General features: G+C 40.7%; 1 protein-coding gene across 1 annotated transcript; it reads right to left on the minus strand.

The window, feature by feature from the left end:
• Window positions 1-15,558: 15,558 nt before the first annotated feature.
• LOC138892888 (uncharacterized) lies at window positions 15,559-22,060 on the minus strand. The gene is made up of 9 exons (XM_070176641.1): window positions 21,835-22,060; window positions 21,557-21,772; window positions 21,088-21,374; window positions 20,594-20,730; window positions 17,918-18,086; window positions 17,424-17,585; window positions 16,906-17,126; window positions 16,235-16,357; window positions 15,559-15,994 (listed from the first exon to the last, which is right to left on the minus strand). Exons 1-9 carry the CDS (start codon window positions 22,058-22,060, stop codon window positions 15,559-15,561), a joined length of 1,977 nt encoding a protein of 658 aa, XP_070032742.1.
• Window positions 22,061-23,676: the final 1,616 nt, after the last annotated feature.

Genomic DNA, 23,676 nt, shown 5'->3' on the forward strand with positions numbered 1-23,676 from the left:
TCATGTGAAGACCTTGTACACGAGGTGACGAGTATGTGCTCGGGCTTATTTGTGGAAATTTGACCATTTAGGGCTCTTAGGTTCTTATGTTCATTAGATATGAAGTTGTTTTGTCATGTTAAATCCCCCATTTACTAAATTCACAGTTACGTGTCTTATTTGGAATTAATTGCTTCATGTTCTACCCTTATTACCGATTAAACTCTTATGTGCCTTAACCGAACTTGTTGCCTCTTTTATTGTCATGCTATCCTTTCCGTAATTGCTTAACCTTAATTGAAGTTATTATTATCTCTTCCGTAATTGCTTAACCTTAATTAAAGTTATTAGTATCTCTTCCGTAATTTGCTTAACCTTAATTGAAATTACTATTATCTCTTCCGTAATTACTTAACCTTAATTGAAGTTTGCTAACCCTTTCATTGTTGACGTATTCTTATTTGGGGGCATTGATTCATGCTATCTCTCTTGTCTTCGAATTGCACTTTTGTGGAATCATTGTTACACATTATCTCTCCCTTGTTGAGCTATTCTTGTTGAGACCATTATTCCCTGTTGTGTCTTTCTTTGTGAGCTCGTTCTTCCGTTCCTTTGTGTTCTAAAATTCTTGTGATAATTTACTTGCCGTATTTACTTGCTGGTTGAGCCATGGGCTCCTTATTGTGAAATTCTGTTATTGTTTGGTTTCTCTAGCAAATTGTGATATCGGGCACTTGAGGTGCAATTTGTGATACGTTGTGATATTGATACGCATGCAGTGGTATAAGGTCTGGGTGTTGAAACGCATGCGGAGAGATAAGGTAGGCTCGATACGCGTGACTAGTAGGGGAACTACTAGAAGCCATGCGGTGTGATAAGGTGGGCTAAAACGCAGGATGCTATTTCAGAAAAAATAATTTTCAAAACTAAATGTAAAGGCTCCCGCGGTGATATAAGGAAAGATTGTGATTCATTTTGTGATTTGAGACTATGAGGCGGTACCTCGGTAGTGACTCTTGTTGACATTTCTCCATTCTTTTGTACTTGTCTTTATTCGTTGTTTTCCTTAGCATACTATTAATTGTCTTTCTTCATGTTGCACTATTTGCTTAGTTCTGTGTTGCTAATCTGGTTATACTTTTCGTTGATTCAATTTCATTCCTCACTTTATTACACTATGATCTCGTCCAATTTCACACCTCAATTCAAGGTTATGCAACGGTCGATGCAATAATAGTTCCTAACAAGAGTCGGGGTTGAATTCCGCAGGGAGCTATATATGGGAGTTAGTAGTATATATCGTATCGTGAGAGTTTGAATATCTAAGTTTACTCTTCCACAAAATGGGGTTGTTTTAAAGTCTAATTTAAAACTATAATTGCAAGTTGGGAAATAAAATTAACAGATTATTTTTGTTGTTTTTCAAATGTTGTAAAAATCCATGGGCTATGAAGTTCACCTAGGTGTTTGCCTAATGGGATATAAACCTTAATGCTTGTTTTATTGATCAGGGTGTATTATAGCTATCAAAACTCAATTACCCACTCAATACCTCTCGGACAGAGAGTGATTTTGCCCAATTTGGCTTTCTCAAATCCAAATGGGTATTGAACAAAACGGTTGATAAAAGCTCAAGACGGGTTATTACTATCTCTAGGTTGAACCCTTTAATTGAGATTATCAATCTCTCGATTGACCGAATTTTTTGTTAGCCAAGTTTTTCTGGACTAAGTCTTTCTTTCTCAAGTAGACACCAAGTCAAATAGGCATGAACTAATGTTTGCAACCATTAATTCCACAAATAAAAGCAAGAACATGACTAAATAATAAACACCCAACCATAAACAAGCATTAAACCAAACACTCATTAAGTTTACACACTAGAGTTGGGTTACAACCCTAGTAAAAATCTAGCTACTTAAGCTTGAAATGGAAGAAATAGAAGAAGAAATGATAATTAAACTCATATTGCAAGATCAAAATGATAAAATCTAAGTTAAAATAGCTCAAAATATGAAAAACTACTAAAAAGAGTTAAAGGAAATGGCTACTGTAGCATATGATGTCAAAAATTGACCTAAAATATGAAACTCGTCTATTTATACATGGCTGGAAATTTCGGACAAAAATGCCGTTCGGGAGGTTCTGCGGCCGCACAATTCCATGTGTGTTTTGCACTTTTCCTCAATTTGTCAGGATTGGAAGTCCGCGGCCGTATAATTTTGATCTGCGGCCATAATGCATTCTTTTCGCGGTCCGCACTTTTACATGTGCGGCCGCACCTTGCTCTTATGCGGTCCGCACTTTTACATGTACGACCGCACCTTGCTCTTTTTTGGTCCGCACTTTTACATCTGCGGCCGCACAATTCATGTGCGGGTCCGCACTTTGCACCAAACTCTGATGACTTTTCCTTCATAACCTGCGGCCACAGATGATATTCTGCGGTCCGCACTTCTGTGCTTCTGTGCCTTTTATGTCCTTGAGTTGAGATTACTCCTTTTTGAGTTGGATTTCATCTCGGGAGTTCATCTTCCAATATTTCTACAATTAAGCATATTTTATTAGTTTTCGGGAACACAATTAAATAGTTTTGGACTAAAACAAAAGCTAAAAGGCGCTAATAAGTAGTCAAAATCCCCACTTATCAATTTTTTCAAACATAAGTTTTTTCTTGTCCTCAAGAAAATAAAGTAGTTCCCACCTCCACAAGTTAAGAGCCATTCCATCTAATCAAAAGTGAGTCATTCACACATCAATTGGGACCAGCAATTACCCACACCACTTATGAATTATCAACAAGGCAACAAATTAAACTCTCATGCACAAATAGTTCTAATGTGACACTTGAGCATCAAGAGTTGACTTTATTCATCAAGGAAGCTCGCTCTTTCATGTAGGTCATTGTAGATCCCAAAAACCTCCTCCTCTACTCCCTGTTTGCCTATCTCGCTTAAGAATTTAGCACTCAATCCAAAGATTTGCGAAAGGTTCGCTCATCTCTCTCAAAAGAATGTCGCAAGTATGGCTTTAAGTACCATAGGCTTGCTCCTCGTGTACATCACCACTAATGTAAGCTCACTTGGCTTGAAATCACGTAGGGCTTTTTCGGAATGCAATGAAGGCTTTTGGACTAAGGTTGGATATGCTATGATAGAACGACTTCATCTTTCTTTAAGCACTCAATTTTCTTTTCTAGGCTCATACTTTGCCAACTCTTTGAGGTATTTTCTTTTTCTTGGGGAAACTAGAGAGACTTAACATCACTCTTTCTTGATCATGATATTCATCTCCTCCCTCTTTTGATTTCTCCATGCTTTGCATCATTACTTTTCTTTGAATCCCATCAACTCTTCAACTTATTCACTTCCTTTTTGCACTTTTCTTTTTGTTCTTTCATTTTCTTGCCTTTCCTTCTCATCATTTATTTTCTTTTTGTGCCTTGATACCTCTTTCAAGTTCCTCGTCTCTCTCCCAAACTTATGTTTTTAGCCAATTGTTTCACAAGAGTTTTAAGGAAAGCTCGGGTGCCAAGAGAGGGTCATGACAAAACGGGTAAACGCTTGTAACATGGTTATCAAATTGAGAAGGGTTTTAGGATCAAATAGAAGGGATAACAACATTGGTGGGAATGGAAAACTTTAAGCGGGCCAAGGAGAGCCTACAATCACTTCTCAAGCCAAGCAAAACTTAAAATTTTGCCTAGAAATACATTTGGGGCAAGTTCTAGACCATTATCATGGGTACTTGGACTTGCAACACAAACATATCACCTCTCACGTAGCTGGATTGTTAAAGAGGAAAGAGTCGAGGGCCCATAACGACCATATTCAGGATTAAAAATCACTATGGTTCCATTAAACCACTCGATGATTGCCTAAGTCAACACAAGAGTCACAAGGTCACTAACTAGAGCTATTTCTTATTAAAAACCTTATTTTTAATCATAAGCACGTAGTTAAGTATGTTGGTAACAAGTGAAGCATGTTTGACTCTTCGAGCATGACTCAAGTAGGTCTTTTTATTCATTACTACTACTATTATTACCTAAACACCAAAATAGACTCAATCCCTTAAGAAGGTTTTCACGCCATCCATCAATGGGAAGAGTCACCCGGTTCACAAAAAAACCACCTTTGGAAAGAACCGTGGCATTAAGAAAACCAAAGGCTTATTAACCACTAAAACATAAAAAGAAGCTACTAATTCAAAAAGAAAACAAACATAAAGATAAAGAAGATATAAAGCAAGAAACTATTAAAAGTGTAATGAATATACATAATGAGAGACAAGAGAGAATATATACATAATGAGAAAGAAGAAAATAGTAATAAGTTAATTACAAGCCAAATGTCTCATAGTTATCAAAATACAGAATTATCAAAATGTGTCAAAGAAACTCCACCCCCGAATAAAAATAAGCATTGTACCTAATGCTTAACAAAATAAGAGTAAAAGAAGGGTGAGAGTGAAGAAAACTCCCTATGGCTCTGCGGCCATCTCTATGTCCCCAACAGTGGCACCGACCTCGGCCTCATCCAATTAGATCTCATCATCCTCAAGTCTGGGAGTGGCTGGATTGGTGAACATTTGACGGACTGCCTTGGCAGTGTCAACAACAATGTCTGGCTCCTCAGAGTGGCCAGCTGGTGCTGTAGGTGCTGTATGATCTGGGCCTAGGTGGTGCGGGTCTATCAGCATATCAAATGGAATGTCTCCGGTTGCTGCAATCTTGGTAACCTATCGTCGGAGCTTGTACACTGACTTTTTGGAGGCCTGGGACTTCCACATCTTCTTCACTTCCTTTCCCAGATCTTCTATCACTGATCCATGCTGTACCAGAGTGGCCATAATTGCGTTTTGATTGTCCAAGAGCTTCTTCAAGGTTTCTTCAACTGCGGGGGGAATCTGGGGTGCCAGAATAGATGATTGTGCTACAACATGACCGAATATGTTAGAAAGCTTTGCAGTAGCTGTCTGCATCTAGTTGTTGAGGCTCGCTAGTGTGTGGGAGACTCATAACACAGAGAGTGGAGTAAATGGCATAGGCACCGGCTTCAAAGCCGAGATGGAAGGAACTGAGGCTGAAGGTGGAGGCATGGCAGCTGCACTGGCTAAAGGCTCTGCTGAAGTGGAAGGCATATATGCTTACTCTGCAGCTGCCACCGATGGCTTATCAGACTGGCCTATGGTAGTAGTCGGCTGACCCTTTCTCTTCGGGTTGTGTGCATCCATAAGAGAATACCAAGAGAAAGGCTTCTTATCCCGAACCTTAGTGTCAAAATCTCGCGGCTCCACCCGTGTATCCGTAAGGAACTCAGTGATGGTGTTGGGATACGCGTAGGAGGTATCATCTTGCCTTGCGACCATAGACATGTTGGCCGACATCCCGACACCCACATTGATCGGGTACCCGGCCATAATGGAGGCCACTAGAACTACCCGTGGAATAGGTAGGTTTGTTTCATTCTGGCACGGGTCTAGTCTGCTGCATACGAAGGTCTGCCATCCCTTCGCCTCGAAGTTTAGGGTGTTTCACTGAATAGGAACCCCTGCTGTGATCCATGGTGGTGGTGGCCCCGGGGATGCAAGAATCTCAGCAAGCCATGGGCGAGCTGCATCACCCATCACCAGCTTCTCTAAGTACTGTGCAGGCTCCACATCCTCAAACCCCAAGTAGGAGTTCAGTGTATGCTGGTCGAACCGCATCTTCAGATTCCTCACTTTTGTCACTTTGGTCCCTTTCTTTATGTGTGCCACATTGGCGTAGAACTCCTGGACCAGATACTCCTTGGCATCCACTACACTCTGGATGACCCACATCCACCCCTTCCGCTCTCGGAACTGTCCCAATACTGCTGGATTATACTTGTCAAGATCTTTAAGTTGGAACTGTCGCTCAAGAGTGAGCGATCTCACCGACCACTATCCACGAAAGCTAGTGAAAGCAGCTAGACTGACAAAACGATCCTCCCAGACCTATTACTTCTTTGACATCTCAAGGTCGGCAACTGTAGTATCACCCCTCGGCCATCATCTGGAATATCATCAACAGTAGTTTGTGCCTCAGGTTCAAGTGTAGAGGAGGGCTCCAAAGCTTGACTGGCACTCTCTGAACCCTCGGAGGTGCTATGTGATGTGGAAGGCTCGTCTCAGAGTTGATACCTCCCCGATGGCTGTGATTGGACAACTGGCTGCTCTTGAACTGAGTCGCCCTCCGATGCTTCCCGAGATGGGTCATAAGAACTAGATTCGGAGGGCTTTGGATTTCTTCCTCGGCCGACTATAACTTTCTTGGTGATTATCTTGTGGAGGGCGAGGGGTAAAGTAATTTTGCCTTGATATCTGGACGGTTCACCCCCTCCCCTTTGACGTATCTCCATGGCCTCGAGAACTCACCATTTTCTGTAACAAGCAATAACATGAGTCAGTTGTAAATCAAGTGCAACAGACAATTAACACACGGTGTAAAATATATTTGCAGGGTGGGTAAGTGTGGTCTGCACCATTACAAGTGCGGCCGCAGGCTGGGCTGTATGGACCGCACAATTTGATCTTGTGGCCACAAAACTGGATCTGCGGTCCGCACAATTATTAGTGTGACCACAGATTTGGAGTGCGATCTGCGCTTTTATCTTCGCGACCGCACATCAGACTTATTAACATGTCAACTCTCTGAAGACAGAGATTGGGCTGTTTTGCGGCCGCACTCACTTTTCTACGACCACAATGGGAATTTTGCGGCCGTGATGGGATTTCTGCGGTCCGCACAATTTCAAGTGCGGTCGCAAAATCAGCCTTTACTAAAGAACCCTAATCTCAACTTCTGCGGACCGCACAATTTCTTATGCGGATGCAAATTTCAAAACAATTACAAGTAGACTTTCTAGGGTTGTTTAATTTTTGCACAAATTCGACATGGTATTAACAATTAAGAATGAAAATCAATTCACCCATTCCCCATAGAGCAATTATTAGTTGACCCACTACAGTTTAAATCCTACATGGTTGTAAAATTGAAATCTATTGACAAATGGCCTAAAGCTACCTAAAAAATTATAAATTAAACTAAAAATTGAAAACTTCTATGAGTAATTGAAGCATACGAGATATGAAGTAGTGCAAATGAGTGAACACAGTTTTGGATTGAGTGTGGCAGATGATTGGACAAACGATTTCAATATTTTAGAATTTTGAGTGCTCAGAGAGGGAAACAAATGTACAGTAGCCCTAGGTTCACTATTTATATAGACGGTCTAACTAAGAAGGACAAAGTGATGAGTGCGGCCACAGAATTCCTTATGCGGTCCGCACTCTATTACCTGGGGCTCAAAAGCCTTTGCTGATCTGCGGTCCGCAAAATTTGTGGTGCGACTGCAGAATTTTGCTGCGAACAACATATTTTTATGTGCGGTCGCACTTTGGCCATTTCTCTGACAAACCAAACTTTAGAGAGTTTGCATTTTCCCTTTCCAATTTGTGCAGTCCGCACTACAATTGTGTGGCCGCAGTTCCCTTATGCTGTAGCAACCTAAATTGTGCGGTCCGCACAATACACATGCGGTCCGCACTTTTCTCCACACTTAGCCAATTTTCTGGGCACAGTTCCTCTAAAGTACACTCATCTGTACAACACACTTCAAATCCAGTTAGCATAAAAATAACACCAATCTATAAAAGAAGAAAAGAAAAGAAAAAGAAAGCATCGGTTGCCTCCCAAGAAGCGCATGATTTACGCCGCAACACGACGCAGATTACCATCATTTCAAATGAATAACTGCCACCACGTGGCCATCATCAACTTGTCCCAAATAATGCTTCACCCGGTGACCATTGACTCAGAATACCTCATCATTTTTGTTTTTTAAGTCCAATGCACCAAAAGGGGTCACACCCATAATTTCAAAGGGACTACTCCATTTCAGCTTTTCGGGAAACATCTTCAATCGTGAGTTGAACAACAAAACAAGATCGCCCACCTTGAACTCCTTGTTTCGGATGTATTTGTCATGAAGGTACTTCATCTTCTCTTTGTACAAGGACGAACTTGCATAGGCATGGTACCGGAACTCATCCAATTCATTCAAATGTGCAACCCGCAAGTTAGCGGTTGCATCCCAATCAAGATTCAATTTCTTTAAAGCCCACATGGCTTTGTGCTCAAGCTCCACCAGAAGACGACAAGCTTTGCTGAACACCAACTGGTATGGAGATATCCCGATAGGAGCTTTGAACCCATAGTGCATCATCAAGCTTCTTTGACCAATCTGTCTGGTTATCATTCACTCTTTTGGACAAGATACTCTTTATCTCCCGGTTGGAGACTTCCACTTGACCGCTAGCTTGTGGATAATAGGGAGTCGTAACTTTGTTAGTGACACCATACTTACTAAGCAACGTGTCAAAAGCCTTGTTGCAAAAATATGACCCCCCATCGCTTATGATAGCCCGCGGAGTACCAAATCTTGTGAAAATATTCTTCTTCAAGAATGCCACCACACTCCTCACTTCATTGTTGGGTAGAGCAATGGCCTCAACCCATTTAGACACATAATCAACCGCGACCAAGATATAGGTGTTTCCACAAGAACTCACAAAAGGACCCATGAAGTAAATACCCCACACATCAAAGATATCAATCTCCAAAATGGTAATCAGAAGCATTTCATTCTTCTTCGAGATTGCACCGGCCCGTTGGCATTCATCACATCGCCTCACTATATCACTTGCATCTTTGTAAAGAGTGGGCCAATAGAAACCACAACTTAGCACTTTAGCCGCCGTACTTGCTCCACCAAAGTGGTCACCGTATGGCGAAGAATGGCAAGCCTCAAGAATAATATTCTGCTCTTTGTCCGGTACACATCTTCTAATTACCCCATACGTGCAAATTCGAAAAAGGTATGGCTCGTCCGAATAATAATCTTGACAATCCCATTTGAGCTTCTTCCTTTGATTTGAAGAGAACTCATCCGGGATGATTCCACACACAAGGAAGTTTGCTAGATCTGCGAACCATGGCACCTCCTTCATTGAAATATCCAAGAGTTGCTCATCGGGGAAAGAGTCATTGATTTTAAGTCCATCATGTGGCCTCCCCTCCTACTCCGAACGAGACAAATGGTTCGCCACTTGATTTTCACTCCCTTTTCGATCTTGGATGTCAATATCAAACTCTTTCAACAATAACACCCATATCATCAACCTAGATTTTGAATCTTTCTTGCTCATAAGATAGCGAAGTGTCGCATGATCTGTGTGAACAATAACCTTTGCACCCATCAAGTAGGGAGGAACTTCTCAATTGCAAACTCAATGGCAATGAGCTCTTTTTCTGTAACGGTGTAATTGACTTGGGACTCAGTCATTCTCTTACTAGCATAGTAGACCGGATGAAAAAACTTGTTGATACATTTCCCCAAAACTGCTCCAACCGCTACATCACTAGCATCACACATGAGCTCAAAAGGAGGACTCCAATTACGAGCGGTGATAATGGGAGTGGTTGTCAACTTGAACTTTAGAAATTCAAAGGCTCTCATGCAATCATCATTGAAGTAAAATTTAGCATTCTTCTTTAAGAGCTTGCACAATGGGTTCATCATTTTAGAAAAATTCTTTATGAAGCGCCGGTAGAACCCCGCATGACCCAAGAAACTTCTTATGCCTTTCAGTGAGGTTGGAGCTAGAAGTTTAGAAATCACCTCTATCTTCTCCTTGTCGACCTCTATGCCATTCTTTGAAATCTTTTGGGCAAGGACAATGCCTTCCTCGACTATGAAATGGCATTTCTCCCAATTCAACACAAGTTTGTTTCTTCACACCTTGCCAATACTCTATCCAAATTTGCCAAGCAATCATCAAAGGAATCCACAACTATCGAGAGGTCATCCATGAAGAATTCAAGGTAGTCCTCTACCATATCCGTAAAGATCGCCATCATACACCGTTGAAAAGTCACCGGTGCATTAAATAAGATAAATGGCATCCGCTTGAAAGCGAAAGTGCCATAGGGACAAGTGAAAGGTTTTTTCTTTTGATCTTCCGGGGCAGTAAGGATTTGGTTGTAGCCCGAATATCCATATAGAAAGCAATAGAAAGCACGGCCGGCCAATCTATCAAGCATTTGGTTAAGGAAGGAAAGTGGAAAATGGTCTTTCCTTGTAACTTTGTTTAGCTTCCAATAGTCCATACACACTCTCCACCCGGTCACCGTTCTTGTGAAAATCAACTCGTTCTTGTCATTGGTGACCACTGTTATGCCCCCCTTCTATAGGACACATTGCACCAGAGAAGTCCACAAACTGTCGGAATGGGGTAGACAACCCCGGCATCTAACCATTTGATGATCTCCTTTTTGACCACATCTTGCATGGCTTCATTGAGTCTCCTTTGATGTTAAATTGATGGTTTGGAATCTTCCTCCAAGTTAAACTTGTGCATGAAAAATGCGGGGCTTATTCAACGAATATCCGCCAAAGTACACCCAATAGCTTTCTTCCTCTTGTGGAACACTGTTGCGACCAAACACACTCACGCAAGTATACGTGATCGTCAAGTAATAGAGTAATGGGTAGAGTATCATTTCCACGAAGATTTATGATTAACTTTTGACTGATTCAAACTCAAATAACTTATCGATTCAAGAGATTTCTCACAAAATATATAATCGACTAATTTACTACCTAAAACTATCAAGCAATGAAATAACTAAAAATCAACCACAACACTTAAGCAATTTCGGATAACAATCAATAGGAGATGATATTCCAGGGTCAAGGGTTAGCTAACAATCATGTTGTGTTCTTGGCTTAAAATGACTAATTGATTTATCTGGATTGTTGGTTGACAAGGTTGATATTACTCATAAGAATCTGTCGAGTTCTTACTCGCCTATTCAAGCTAACTTAATGCCTATATGTCTATGGAATTAAGATTAACAAGAATGCATTTACACTTCCTCTATTTCAACCAAACAAGGCGATTAGGTATATTTATATCCTAACTGCGAATCCGTTCCCCGATGCCCGGGTTCAAGAACCTGCTCTCTTTACTTCTATATGCAATCTAGAATTCCCACTTTCGAGTTCAACTCTAGATTCGTAGATAGTATTTCCCTGTTAGCTACTCAGCAAAATAATTAAAAACAGAATTAAATAAATAACCTAATATGATAAAATCAAATTCGTCAATTTAAACTTCAAACATAAACACTCATGTATCACCCGTGACCCTAGAACAATAGGGTTCTTAGCCACTCATGTTCATACAATCATCAAAAACAATGTTTTCAAAACATAAAATCAATGAATACTATAAGAAGAATGGAAAATTTGATCAAATCCGTGCTCCCGAGTGCTTCGTCCTTTTGTCTTTTTCTCAAAATCACGTCCCCCCCTTCAAATTAGGTTTATTTTGGCTTTTATATGAGTTGGGGGCGTCTTGGGGTCGAAATAACCGAGTCCTAGTCGAAATAGGACATTTTTGTGTTTTGAGCGTCCAAGGCAGCGTGGGGCACTGGCCCTGTCGCTCACCCTCTTAACCATTCTATAAATTGTTCCACAGGCAGCGCCCCATGCTGTTTGTGGCCCTTAAATTCCACGTTTTGCCTTTTATTCCCAATTTCACTCCAATTCACGCCTTTTCGTCCCAAATTGCATTCGAATGATTCCTACACATAGAAATACCACAAATTAGCACAAATAATCATATTATACATCTCAAATTTTCGATACATGAGCAAAATGTGAGGCAATATACATCAAAATATGCATACATTAAGCCAAATATCAACACTCCACACTTAGACTCTTGTTCGTCCTCGAGCAATGGAACTATATTTATACCCAAAAATCCACCTACCACTATGAAAGAGTACTTCACAATTAATTTAATCAAACACCCTGCATTTTGACTATGATCGATATCGACAATTAAGCATGAAACGAATTTCACATTCTTCCCGTTTTTAAACTAGCCCAAGTTTACTCAATGATATTCAACCAACTCAAGCAACCTCTCCACAACCACCTTACCTCAAGAGACGACTTGTTACCACTAAGCATCCTCAACTCGCGCACACCCAACAAAAGAAAGTGTACAACATCACCAATCCGTCGTGAGACCAAGTTCCCTCACCACAAACAAAAGAGTGAATATCAAAGTAGTCCACACATTCAAATATGTCATTGAACATAAATTAAGGACATCACACAATTGAACAACATTCACTCACTCTCACAAAGAGTTCATGTGCATCCCGTGGTCGTACCATAAGATTGCCCATAGCGTACGTCTGTACTAATCTAAGCTAGCCAAATCTAGGATCAATTAGTACTTTAAGGTTGTAATGTAGGCTAAGGGACGGGTAGGATACCTTTAGGAATAGTGACTAACCCTCCTAAGCACTTTAATACACTACACTCACATATCAAGCGCATTTTCCTTTCAACCCATTCACTTGTCATACACCATATAAGTGAGAAGGATTAGGAGGTGTGTGTCTTTCTACATTATTTGAACTTCTATTTTCTTTTTCTTGCACAATTTTTCCTTTTTTTTCTTTTTCTTTTTCTTCACACACTCCATACATTGAAGTTCATAATCTAGTGACCTTTATTCACAATTTTAGTGCACCTTAAGGGCCCTTCCATGGTTCCACTCAAAAGCCAATCCCCAATCTCTCCCTTTACTTCTTTTAGCGACTAAGTGCCTTAAGAGGAAAAGGTTGAACAATCTCGAATTAAGAACAAAATAGGAGTACGTCTTGTAATGTGGGTGCCAAGAAAATGGTCTATAGGCTCAAAGGGCTAGCAACAAAAAATATTATTTGTTGGTAACAAGCATCTTTATGGTCAAGCAAGAAACGCCTATGTCATCTCCTAGATTAGCACAACTTAATGATTTCGGGTTGACTAACAAACGGGGCAAGTTCTAGACTACACAAAATAGCGCAAAATATCAACAATCCTTACACACACATGGAACTTGACTCACTCAAGACGGTTCTTGTGCGACTCTCAAGTCAAGCAAGCATAGCAAGTTGAGAATGTTTAAGCAACAATGCACTAAGTGGCATACAAGTCAACCAACTGAGAAAAAGGCGTCAAAGAGTAGGCTACTTACTTTACTTGGGCATTACAATTCAAATGAAATATTCAGGAAGACAGAGTACATGCCATATCTTAACTTGCCAACACTAAACATGTCAACAGGTAACTCAAAGCACCTCATTTTTCTCCCTTATCCTACTCCTAAAAAGATAAAAAAAAATAAAAAAAATAAAAAAAACACCCAGTTCGAGATACACCCTTGGAAAAGAACCGGCGTCCACTACCTAACTATCCAAAAAAAAAGAAAATAAAATCTTTTTGTTATTTTTAATCAGACTGTAATCCCTCAAGAAAATTGTCCAACAGATCCATCATCGGAAAGAGTCAGAGCTTTTTTTGATTTATTTTTAAATAAGACTATGTTAGTTCTAAACTAAGCTAACAAGTAGAAAAATAAACAATAACACTAATCAAGAAGTATTCCCCCACCCCACACTTAAGCAATGCATAGCCCCCGATGCATAACAAATTCAAAACAGAGTAAGGTCGAAAGAAAGAACTCCCTTCTAGTCGGAGTCTGCCTCCTCGGGATGCCTACCAGCTGCAGTTCTGGGCTCATCATCATCTCCTAAGGGTACCAAAGCCACGGGTCCCGTAACTTCATCATCATCCTTATCCACATCATCAGATCCCTTGTAAGTGTTTTCATCCTCAGACGGATGAATGGGACTGCCCGGTGCTATGCCTAACATCTCCTTGGATGAAGTGGAGAGATCATTTCACAATTGCATGCGTTCCACATCCGACACCCCTAGCATGCTCATTATAACATTGAGGGAACTATAAAGATACCTGTTGAAATTTTCGTCGCTCTCATTCCTTGCAGCATGAATAAGTTTTTTTTTTTTAAAATTCCCGACTACCCGAGCACTCGATACATACGTTACACATTCCCCACACCATTCCCACCTAAGATTTTTGCAACTACAAAGAAAATAAAAAATTAGTCTACTCTAACTAGAAGAAAACAAAAACTAAGCTACGAAAGCAGTAAAAATTGGATTGCGTCCCAACGAGCGCCTGATTTAACGTCGCGGCACGACTCAACACATTTTTAAGCATCAGCCAAGTCCACCAAGGTCTTGTGACGTGAAATGTCACCACACCAATAATGTTTTATTCTCTGGCCATTTACCAAGAAGGTACCACTTGAGCGCGTATCACGCATTTCCACCGCTCCATGAGGCCTCACACTTACCATAACAAAAGGACCTGCCCAACGAGACTTAAGCTTTCCGAGGAAAAGCTACAACGTCAAATTGAACAAGAGAAATCTTGACCTGGCTCAAACTCTCAATGTTGGATGTGCTTGTCATGCCACCTCTTCGTCTTTTCTTTATATAATTTGGCATTTTCATATGCGTGCAATCGAAACTCATCAAGCTCGTTGAGTTGCAACAACCTCTTCTCACCATCTAAGTCCATATCCATATTCAGCTTTTTAATTGCCCAATAAGCTTTATGTTCAAGCTCGACAGGCAAGTGGCACGCCTTCCCATAAACTAACTTATACAGAGAAGTACCTATGGGAGTCTTGAATGCAGTTCGATATGCCCATAATGCGTCGTCCAGCTTTCCGGCCCAGTCCTTTCTATTTTCACTTACTGTTTTTTCCAAAATCTGCTTTACCTCTCTATTTGAAACTTCCACTTGAGCACTCGTTTGGGGGTGATAGGCAGTGAAAACCTTGTGCTTAACTCCATACTTTGCAAGAACGTTATTCAGCAATTTGTTACAGAAGTGAGTTCCTCCGTCGATTATCAACACTCTTGGAGTCCCAAAGCATGTGAAGATGTGCTTCTTTACAAAGTTTAACACTACCTTTACGTCATTAGTAGGAATAGAAATGGCCTCCACCCACTTAGAAACATAGTCGACCGCCACCAAGATGTACCTGTGACCATTAGAGTATAGAAGGTCCCATGAAATCAATCCCCCAAACATCAAAAAGCTCTACTGCCAGAATGTTTTGCAAAGGTATCTCGTGCTTCTTCGTGATTGTTCCGGTTCTTTGGCACCTGTCACACTTTTTAACAAAAGCATGTGCATCCTTAAAATATTTTGGCCAATAAAAACCTGATTGTAGCACTTTTTGGGCAGTTCTGTCCCTACCATGGTGACCTCCATATGGAGAAACACGACAGTCATGCAATATTGCATTCATCTCCTCTTCAGGGACACACCATCGTACCAACTGATATGCGCACTGCTTATACAAGAATGGCTCATCCAACATATAGAGCCTCACATCATGTAGAAAGCTTCTTCTTTTATCAGGTGTCAATTCTGGTGGCGTCACCTCACTTGCAATAAAATTCACATAATCCGCATACCAAGAGGCTTCTCTCGAGGTGATTGCTAGTAACTGCTCATCAGGAAATGTTTCTTTGATCAACACCCCTTCAGATACATGGTTCTGATTTTCTAATCTGGACATGTGATCAACCACTTGATTCTTTGTTCTTTTTCAATCTCGGATCTCCAAGTCAAATTCTTGCAAGAGGAGGACCCAACGAATCAGCCTCGGCTTGGCGTCTTTATTTTCAAACAAGTATCTGATAGCTGGATGATCTGGGTAGACGATGACTTTGGTTCCCACTAGATAGAATCTGAACTTGTCAAACGCCCACACAACTGCAAGCAGCTCTTTTTCAGTAACAGTGTAATTCATCTGGGCTGGGTTTAGAGTTTTGCTCGCACAATAAATGTAGTGAAAACTTTTATCCCTCTTTTCCCCCAAAACCGCTCCGATTGCTATGTCATTCGTATCGCACATCAACTCAAATGGCTGCGCCCAATCCGGGGCAATGATAATTGGTGCAATCACCAACCTTCCCTTCAGCTCCTCAAATGCTTTCAGACAGGCATCATCAAATTTGAAGGGGATATCTTTCTCAAGAATCCTGCACAAAGGAGAAGAAATTTTTGAAAAAACTTTAATGAAACGACGATAAAAACCTGCATGGCCCAAGAACATGTGAATGTCTTTGACGGATGTCGGTGGGGGCAATGTTTCAATCGCTTACACCTTTGCTTTGTCCACTTGCAAACCATTTTTGGACACCTTGTGCCCCAAGACTATGCCTTCACGTACCATGAAATGGCACTTTTCTCAGTTTAGTACCAAGTTTGTCTCTTCACACCTAGCAAGCACTTTATCAAGGTTCATTAAACAATTATCAACAGAGCATCCAAACACAGAAAAATCATCCATGAAAACTTCTAAAAATATTTCAACCATGTCAATAAAAATAGCCATCATACACCTTTGAAAAGTCGCAGGTGCATTACAGAGACCAAAGAGCATTCTCTTAAACGCATACATGCCATAGGGACATGTAAATGTAGTTTTTCTCTTGGTCCTCTAGGGCTATAGCAATCTGATTATACCCCGAATAACCATCTAGGAAATAGTAGTATTCCTGCCCAGCTAATCTATCAAGCATTTGGTCAATAAGGGGGTTGGGGGGGGGGGGAAGTGGTCCTTTCGGGTGGCATTGTTCAATTTTCTATAATCTATACAAATTTTTCACCCAGTGACAGTTCTTGTTGGAATCCAGCCATTATTTTCATTAATCACTACAGCCATCCCCCTTTCTTAGGCACACATTGGACGAGGCTTACCCATTTGCTATCAGAGATTGAAAATACAATACCTGCATCAAGCCACTTAATCACTTCTTTTCTTACCACAACTTTCATGATTGGATTTAGTCGGCGTTGTTGCTCTACACTTGGCTTGTGTCCGTCCTCCATGAGGATTTTATGCATGCATAAAGCTGTACTAGTGCCTTTAATGTCAAACAGCGTCTACCTAATTACTCGCTTGTGCTCACGTAGCACTCTCAACAGCTTTTCTTCTTGCAATTTTGACAAGTCAGAAGAAATAATAAAAGGTAAAGTGTCAGAACCACCCAAATAAGCATATTGAAGGTGAGGGGGCAGGAGTTTAAGCTCCAATTTTGGAGCTTCTTCAATTGATAGCTTTGGAGGAGGCCCACTTGGCCTATTTAGGGGCTCAAAGTGGTGTATTCCCTGCATGTAAGCGCAGGATACATCATCTTCTCAACCTAATCATCAATCTCCAAGCTATCGAACAACATGAGTGCTTTTTCTAGAGAATCGTCTAGATATAAACTCGTGTCAAGAAGTTGCTTATCCACATCCACAATAGATATCCTGGAGCTTCTCATAGTGGCGGGGAAGTTGGATTACTTTGTAGACATTAAAGAATGCTTCCTCATTGTCCACCCTCATAATCATTTTTCCTTCTCTCACTTTAATAATTGCATCGCCAGTAGCCAAGAGAGGTCATCCCAATATGATTGGAACCTGTTCATCAGCCTCATAATCTAGGATAATAAAGTCCGCAGGGAAGATGGATTTCCCAATTTGCAGCAACACATCTTCAATCACTCTTTCAGGGTATACTATGGACCTATCAGCTAGGTACAATATCACAATGGTTGGTCTTGGAGCTCCCAGACCCAATTGCTTGAGCAAGAACAAAGGGCATCAGATTTATGCTCGCCCCCAAATCACAAAGAGCACAACCCATATCAATATTACCAATTCGCACAGGGATGGTGAAGCTGCCAGGATACTTAAGCTTTTGAGGAAGCTTGTTTTGGACCCTTTAAGTGCACTCCTCAGTAAGTGCAGCTGTCTCAAATTCAGCCAATCTCCTCTTGTGAGCCACTATATCTTTTATGTACTTAGCATACTTTGGAATTTCACGAAGTACATCTACTAATGGAATATTCAATTGAACCCGGCTTAACATAGAGAGGAATTTGTTGAACATGCGATCATCATTCTTTTTCTACAATATCTGGGGGGAAAGGTGGTGGTGGCCTTGCAGCCTCCACTAGCTCTAAACTTGCATCATTTTTCTTTGACTCATGTGTTGCCTTAGGAATCAACTCCCCCTCAGGTATAGGCTTGTCCTTTCTCTTCTTTGGCACTTTCTTTAGTTCCTTCCCCTTTTTGAGTGAACTGCATTAACTTGAGGGCTCTTCTCTGTATCACTGGGGAGAGCGCCTGCAGGTCTAGTATTTTGATTTGCTGCTAACTGCCCCATTTTCCTCTCAAAATTTTTGAAATCGATCCTGAGATGTTGATTGTCAAGCAACAACTTCTTTAGTAAGTCATTCGTACTCTCTTCTATCTGTTGGGCTGGCTTCTGAGGTTGATTGAAATTTCCTTGGGGCCTATAATGATTCCGATTCGGCTGATTTCCTCCTCATGAGAAGTTGGGATGATTCTTCCAATTTGGATTGTAAGTGTTCCCATATTGTGCATGCTGATTCATCGGACCTCTGCTCTATTGCCCCACATAGTATATAGATTCAGGATTCATGGGGCACATGTCACTCATATGACTATCACCACATAGTTCGCAACAAATAGACATCTGTTGTACATGTTGCATCTGTTGTGTTTGTTTCATTTTTATTCTATTCATATGATTTACCAATTTTGCTATATCGGCTCTCATGGCTGAGAAGTCATCAAGCTCAATCACCCCGACTACTTTTTGTTTAATTTCTCTTCGTGAGTCCCCATCTCCTTACCAATTATGATCATTAACAGCGAAGTTATTTAGCAAGTGTTGGATTTCACTATACGGCCTCACCATGCAACTACCCCTACAAGCTGAATCAAGATTCATATTTGATGCCTAGTCTAGCCCATCAACAAAAGTGTGATCTAATACCTCATCAGTCTGAAAATGATGCGGGCAGTCTTTGAGTAGCTTCTTGTATCTTTCCCAAGCTTGACGAAGTGTCTCGCCATCCCGTTGTTGGAACCTAAGGATCTGGATCCTCAACGATTTTGTCTTTTTAGTGGGGAAAAACTTGATTAAGAATTTCCTTTCTATATCATCCTAAGTGTGTATTGAGTTCGCAGACTCCTTTTGCAACCATTCCTTAGCTTCCCCCAGCAGTGAAAAGGGAAATAGTGTCAGCCTGACATAGTCCTTGGAAACGTTCGGATAATTGTAAGTGCCTGTAATTTCCAGGAAATTCAGAATGTGCCTCTGCGGGTCTTCATGAGATAGACCCACATATTGCCCTGTGGACTGAATCAGTTGTACTATGTACTGTTTGAGTTCAAAGTGCCCCGTGATATCAGGCTTCACAATAGCCTGAGTCATATTAGCAAGATTGGGCCTTGCGGCTTCTATCACCGGACACTCTTCATTACCTGCCATCTCTATTGGCTGTGGTTGAACCACGATGTCCAACTCTCTTTCTATTCTAGTTCTAGCTTCGACTTCCCTCCTCACTCTGTGAAGTGTTCGTTCAATTTCAAGATCAAGAGGAAGGAGGTTATTTGCGCTTCTACTCCTCCACATTCAAGAGAAGAGCATGCGTTAACACAAACAAGGCAAACTGAAAATTAAAACTTGAACAAATAACTAATAAAAGCTTAACTCAGTCAAGTAGCTAATTTCCAAGTCCTCAGCAACAGCGCCAAAAACGTGTTGTGACCAAACATACTCACGCAAGTATACGTGGTCATCAAGTAATAGAGTAGTGAGTAGAGTATCGTTCCCACGAAGACTTATGATTAACTTTTGACTGATTCAAACTCAAATAACTTATCGATTCAAGAGATTTCTCACAAAATATATAATTGACTAATTTACTACCTAAAACTATCAAGCAATGAAATAACTAGAAATCAATCACAACACTTAAGCAATTTCGGATAACAATCAATAGGAGATGATATTACAGGATCACGGGTTAGCTAACAATCATGTTGTGTTCTTGGCTTAAAATGACTAATTGATTTATCTGGATTGTTGGTTGACAAGGTTGATATTACTCATAAGAATCTGTATAGTTCTTACTCGCCTATTCAAGCTAACTTAATGCCTATATGTATATGGAATTAAGATTAACAAGAATGCATTTACACTTCCTGTATTTCAACCAAACAAGGAAATTAGGTATATTTCTATCCTAATTGTGAATCCGTTCCCCGATGTCCGGGTTCAAGAACCTGCTCTATTTAATTCTATATGCAATGTAGAATTCCCACTTTCGAGTTCAACTCTAGATTCGTAGATAGTATTTTACTATTAGCTACTCAGCAAAATAATTAAAAATATAATTTAATAAACAACCCAATATGATAAAATCAAATTCGTCAATTTAAACTTCAAACATCAACATTCATGTATCATCCATGACCCTAGAACAATAGGGTTCTTAGCCACTCATGTTCATACAATCATCAAAAACAATGTTTTCAAAACATAAAATCAATGATTACTAGAAGACGAATGGAAGATTTGATCAAATTCGTGCTCCCGAGTGTTTCATCCTTTTGTTTTTCTCTCAAAATCATGGCCCCCTTCAAAATAGGTTTAGGTTGGCTTTTATATGAGTTGGGGGCATCTTGGGGTCGAAATAACTGAGTCCTAGTCGAAATAGGACATGCTTGCATTTTGAGCATCCAGGGCAGCGTGGGGCGCTGGCCTTGGCACTCACCCTCTTAACCATTCTGTAAATTGCACCACAGGCAATGCCACATGCTGCATGTGGCCCTCAAATTCCACTTTTTGCCTTTTCTTCCCAATTTTGCTCCAATTCGCGCCCTTTCGTCCCAAAATGCATCCGATTGATTCCTACACATAGAAATACCACAAATTAGCACAAATAATCATATTATACATCTCAAATATTTGAGACATGAGCAAAATGTGAGGCAATATACATCAAAATATGCATATATTAAGCCAAATATCAAGCACCGCCAATATAAAGTCAACCTGCACATTAGTCAAAGAAGAGGAAAGAATAACTGGTAAAGTGGATCAACGACCAAGAAATTCATACCTGATATGTGGAGGCAATAGCTTCAACTCCAAGATAGGAGGCTCTTCAATTTAAGGATTTGTGGGAGGATTTTTCCTATTCTCAAGATCCAAGAAAAGTTTCCGGGGTGCATAGTTGTACGACCCCATTCCTTGCAAAGAATTAACACATTCTATGAAGCCATCCATCTCGTCATCATCTAAATTTAGCAAGACGGCCTCCAACATATCACCTACATTATTCGTGGCACTTGTATCATCAATAATCACATCGGTCACCAAGTCCACAAAAGAACACACTTCATTGCTATTTGGTTGCCGCATAGATTTGCACACGTGGAACACCACCTTTTCATCACCCACTCGAAAAATGAGTTCTCCGGCTTGCACATCAATAAGAGCCTTCCCCATAGCAAGGAAAGGTCTACCAAGAATAATCGGCATCTCATAGTCCACTTCACAATCAAGAATAACAAAATTCGTCGAGAGAATGAACTTATCAACACGAACCAATACATCTTCAATCACCCCAACGGTCTCTTCATTGTACGATCGGCCATTTGTAATCTCATAGATGTGGGTCTTGGTTGCCCAATTCCCAATGTTTTGAAAATCGAATAGGGCATCAAATTTATACTCGCCCCAAGATCACAAAGAGCTTTAGCAAACTCGGCACTTCCAATGGTACAAAGGATTGTGAAAGCGCCAGGATCTTGCATTTTAGGAGCCATCGAATGCACAAGTGCACTCACTTGATGAGTGACGTTGATAGTTTTGAAATTCATCGACCGCTTCTTTGTCACCAAGTCCTTTATAAACTTTGCATAACCAAGCATTTTCTCCAAGACTTTAACTAATGGCACATTATCGAGAGACTCTTCATCATATTAATGAACTTTTTGAATTGATTCTTGCCATTTTTCTTGGCAAGCCTTTGAGGATATGGAGGAGGTGGCTTAGGCAATGGTGCCTTAGACTTTTGCACTACCACTTCTGGTATGTCAATAACATGATCCCTAGATGAGTTCACTTCCTCTTGAGTCTCTTCCACCATGTCATCAATATCAATCCTCACTTCATCATTTGTTTGCACCACATTGTTCTGGATTTCCTCTTCTTCTACCAGTTGATCATCATCCATAAGTTGCCTTTACCTTGAGGTGGGTGCATTCCCACATCTAGCACTTCTTGTCGTAATGGCCATGGCATGCCCCGTATTGTTCCTACCCTTTGGGTTCACCACCGTTTAACTTGGTAGTGGCCCCTTAGGACGAGAATTTAAAGCTTGAGAGATTTTACCCATTTGCACTTCTAAGTTGCAGATCAATGTGTTGTGTGAAGTAAGTTGAGCATCGGAATTGGCATTCTTCTCAATAATTTGCTTGAACATGTTCTTAATACAGCCTATTTCATTGTTGGTAGAACTAGGACCATGGGAAGGATAAGGAGGTGGGTTGCTTGGTTGTTGATACATCAGGGGCCTTTGAAAACCAGACCCCCGATTTCCATGATTGTTATTCCACCAGTCTTGATTGTTGCCCCCCAATTGCCTTGGTTATTGTTGTTATGCCAATTCCCTTGATTATTTCTTCCACTCCAATTGCCTTGATTATTGTTGTTATTCCAATTGCTCTGATTGTTTCCACCACTCCAATTACCTTGGTTGTGAGAATTCCAATTGCCTTGACTATTTTGAGGTCTCCATTGTTGCTGGCTTGGGCCTTGGAAGTTGTTTCTTTACCCTTGAAAGTTGTTCACATGTTGGACCTCTTCTTCTTGATCATTATAAGAATCATCTGATCAAATCCACTAAAGTCTTGCACAAAATTGTCCACTCTTTGTTGCACTTGTGGACTTCTTATTCTTCGCTTGTTCACCATCATATTTACTCCCTCCATTGCATTGACTTGCCTTGGGTTTTGCACTTGTTGAAGTTGAGCCTTTGCCAATTGGTTCATGGTGGTTGTCAACTTGGCTATGGCTTGACCATGGTCATGCAACTCTTTGTGAAGAAGAATCACATTGGGATCAACTTGTAGAACATTGGCCCGAGATTGCCACGCCGATGAAGTATCTGCCATTTCATCCAAGATATCACACGCCTCCGCATAAGGCATAGTCATAAAGTTCCCACCGGCAAGTTTATTCACTAGACATTGGTTAGTTGTATTGATCCCACAATAGAAAGTTTGTTGAATCATGTTCTACGTCATATCATTGTTGGGGAATTCTTTCACCATTGTTATATACCTTATCCATATCTCGTGTAGTGGTTCATTGGGCTCTTGCTTGAATGCTATAATTTCATCCCGAAGAGTAGTCATGTGCTCGGGAGAGAAGTACTTAGAAATAAATTTCTCCGCTAATTCATCCCATGTATGAATGGAATGATTTCGCAAATGTTCCAACCAATCTAAAGCTTTCCCTCATAGAGAGAAGGCAAAAAGCCTTCTTCTCAAAGCATCCTCGAAGACATTTGTTTGTTTACTCCCCCAACACGTATCTACGAACCCCTTCAAGTGTTTATATGCATTTTGACCTGATGCACCCGTGAAGAACCCTCGTTGCTCGCAAAAAGTGAGCATCATGTTGGTTATTTGGAAGTTTTCCTCTCTAATATGGGGAGGGACTATAACACTTCCTTCATTCGGCAACACCTGGAGTGGAGCCGCTCATGGTGGAGGTGGGGATGGAAGGGGCACATTGACATGAGGCGGTCGATCTCCTCTATTGGTTTGAGGTTCAAGAGGGACCTCA

This window comes from Nicotiana tomentosiformis, chromosome 5 (assembly GCF_000390325.3).
Source record: "Nicotiana tomentosiformis chromosome 5, ASM39032v3, whole genome shotgun sequence".
Taxonomy (NCBI): domain Eukaryota; kingdom Viridiplantae; phylum Streptophyta; class Magnoliopsida; order Solanales; family Solanaceae; genus Nicotiana; species Nicotiana tomentosiformis.

Bases quoted from the DNA above. Each gene is read 5' to 3' on its own strand.
- LOC138892888 (XM_070176641.1), bottom strand. From the start codon at position 22,060: ATGGATGATGATCAACTGGTAGAAGAAGAGGAAATCCAGAACAATGTG. The intron at 18,087-20,593 runs GTGAGTGCCAAG...AAGTTAATGCAG, and splicing joins TTTACAGAATGGTTAAGAGG to TTCACTCAAAAAGGGGAAGG. The intron at 15,995-16,234 runs GTGTGAAGAGAC...TCCTTTGTGCAG, and splicing joins CTTGATAAAGTGCTTGCTAG to GATTCTTGAGAAAGATATCC.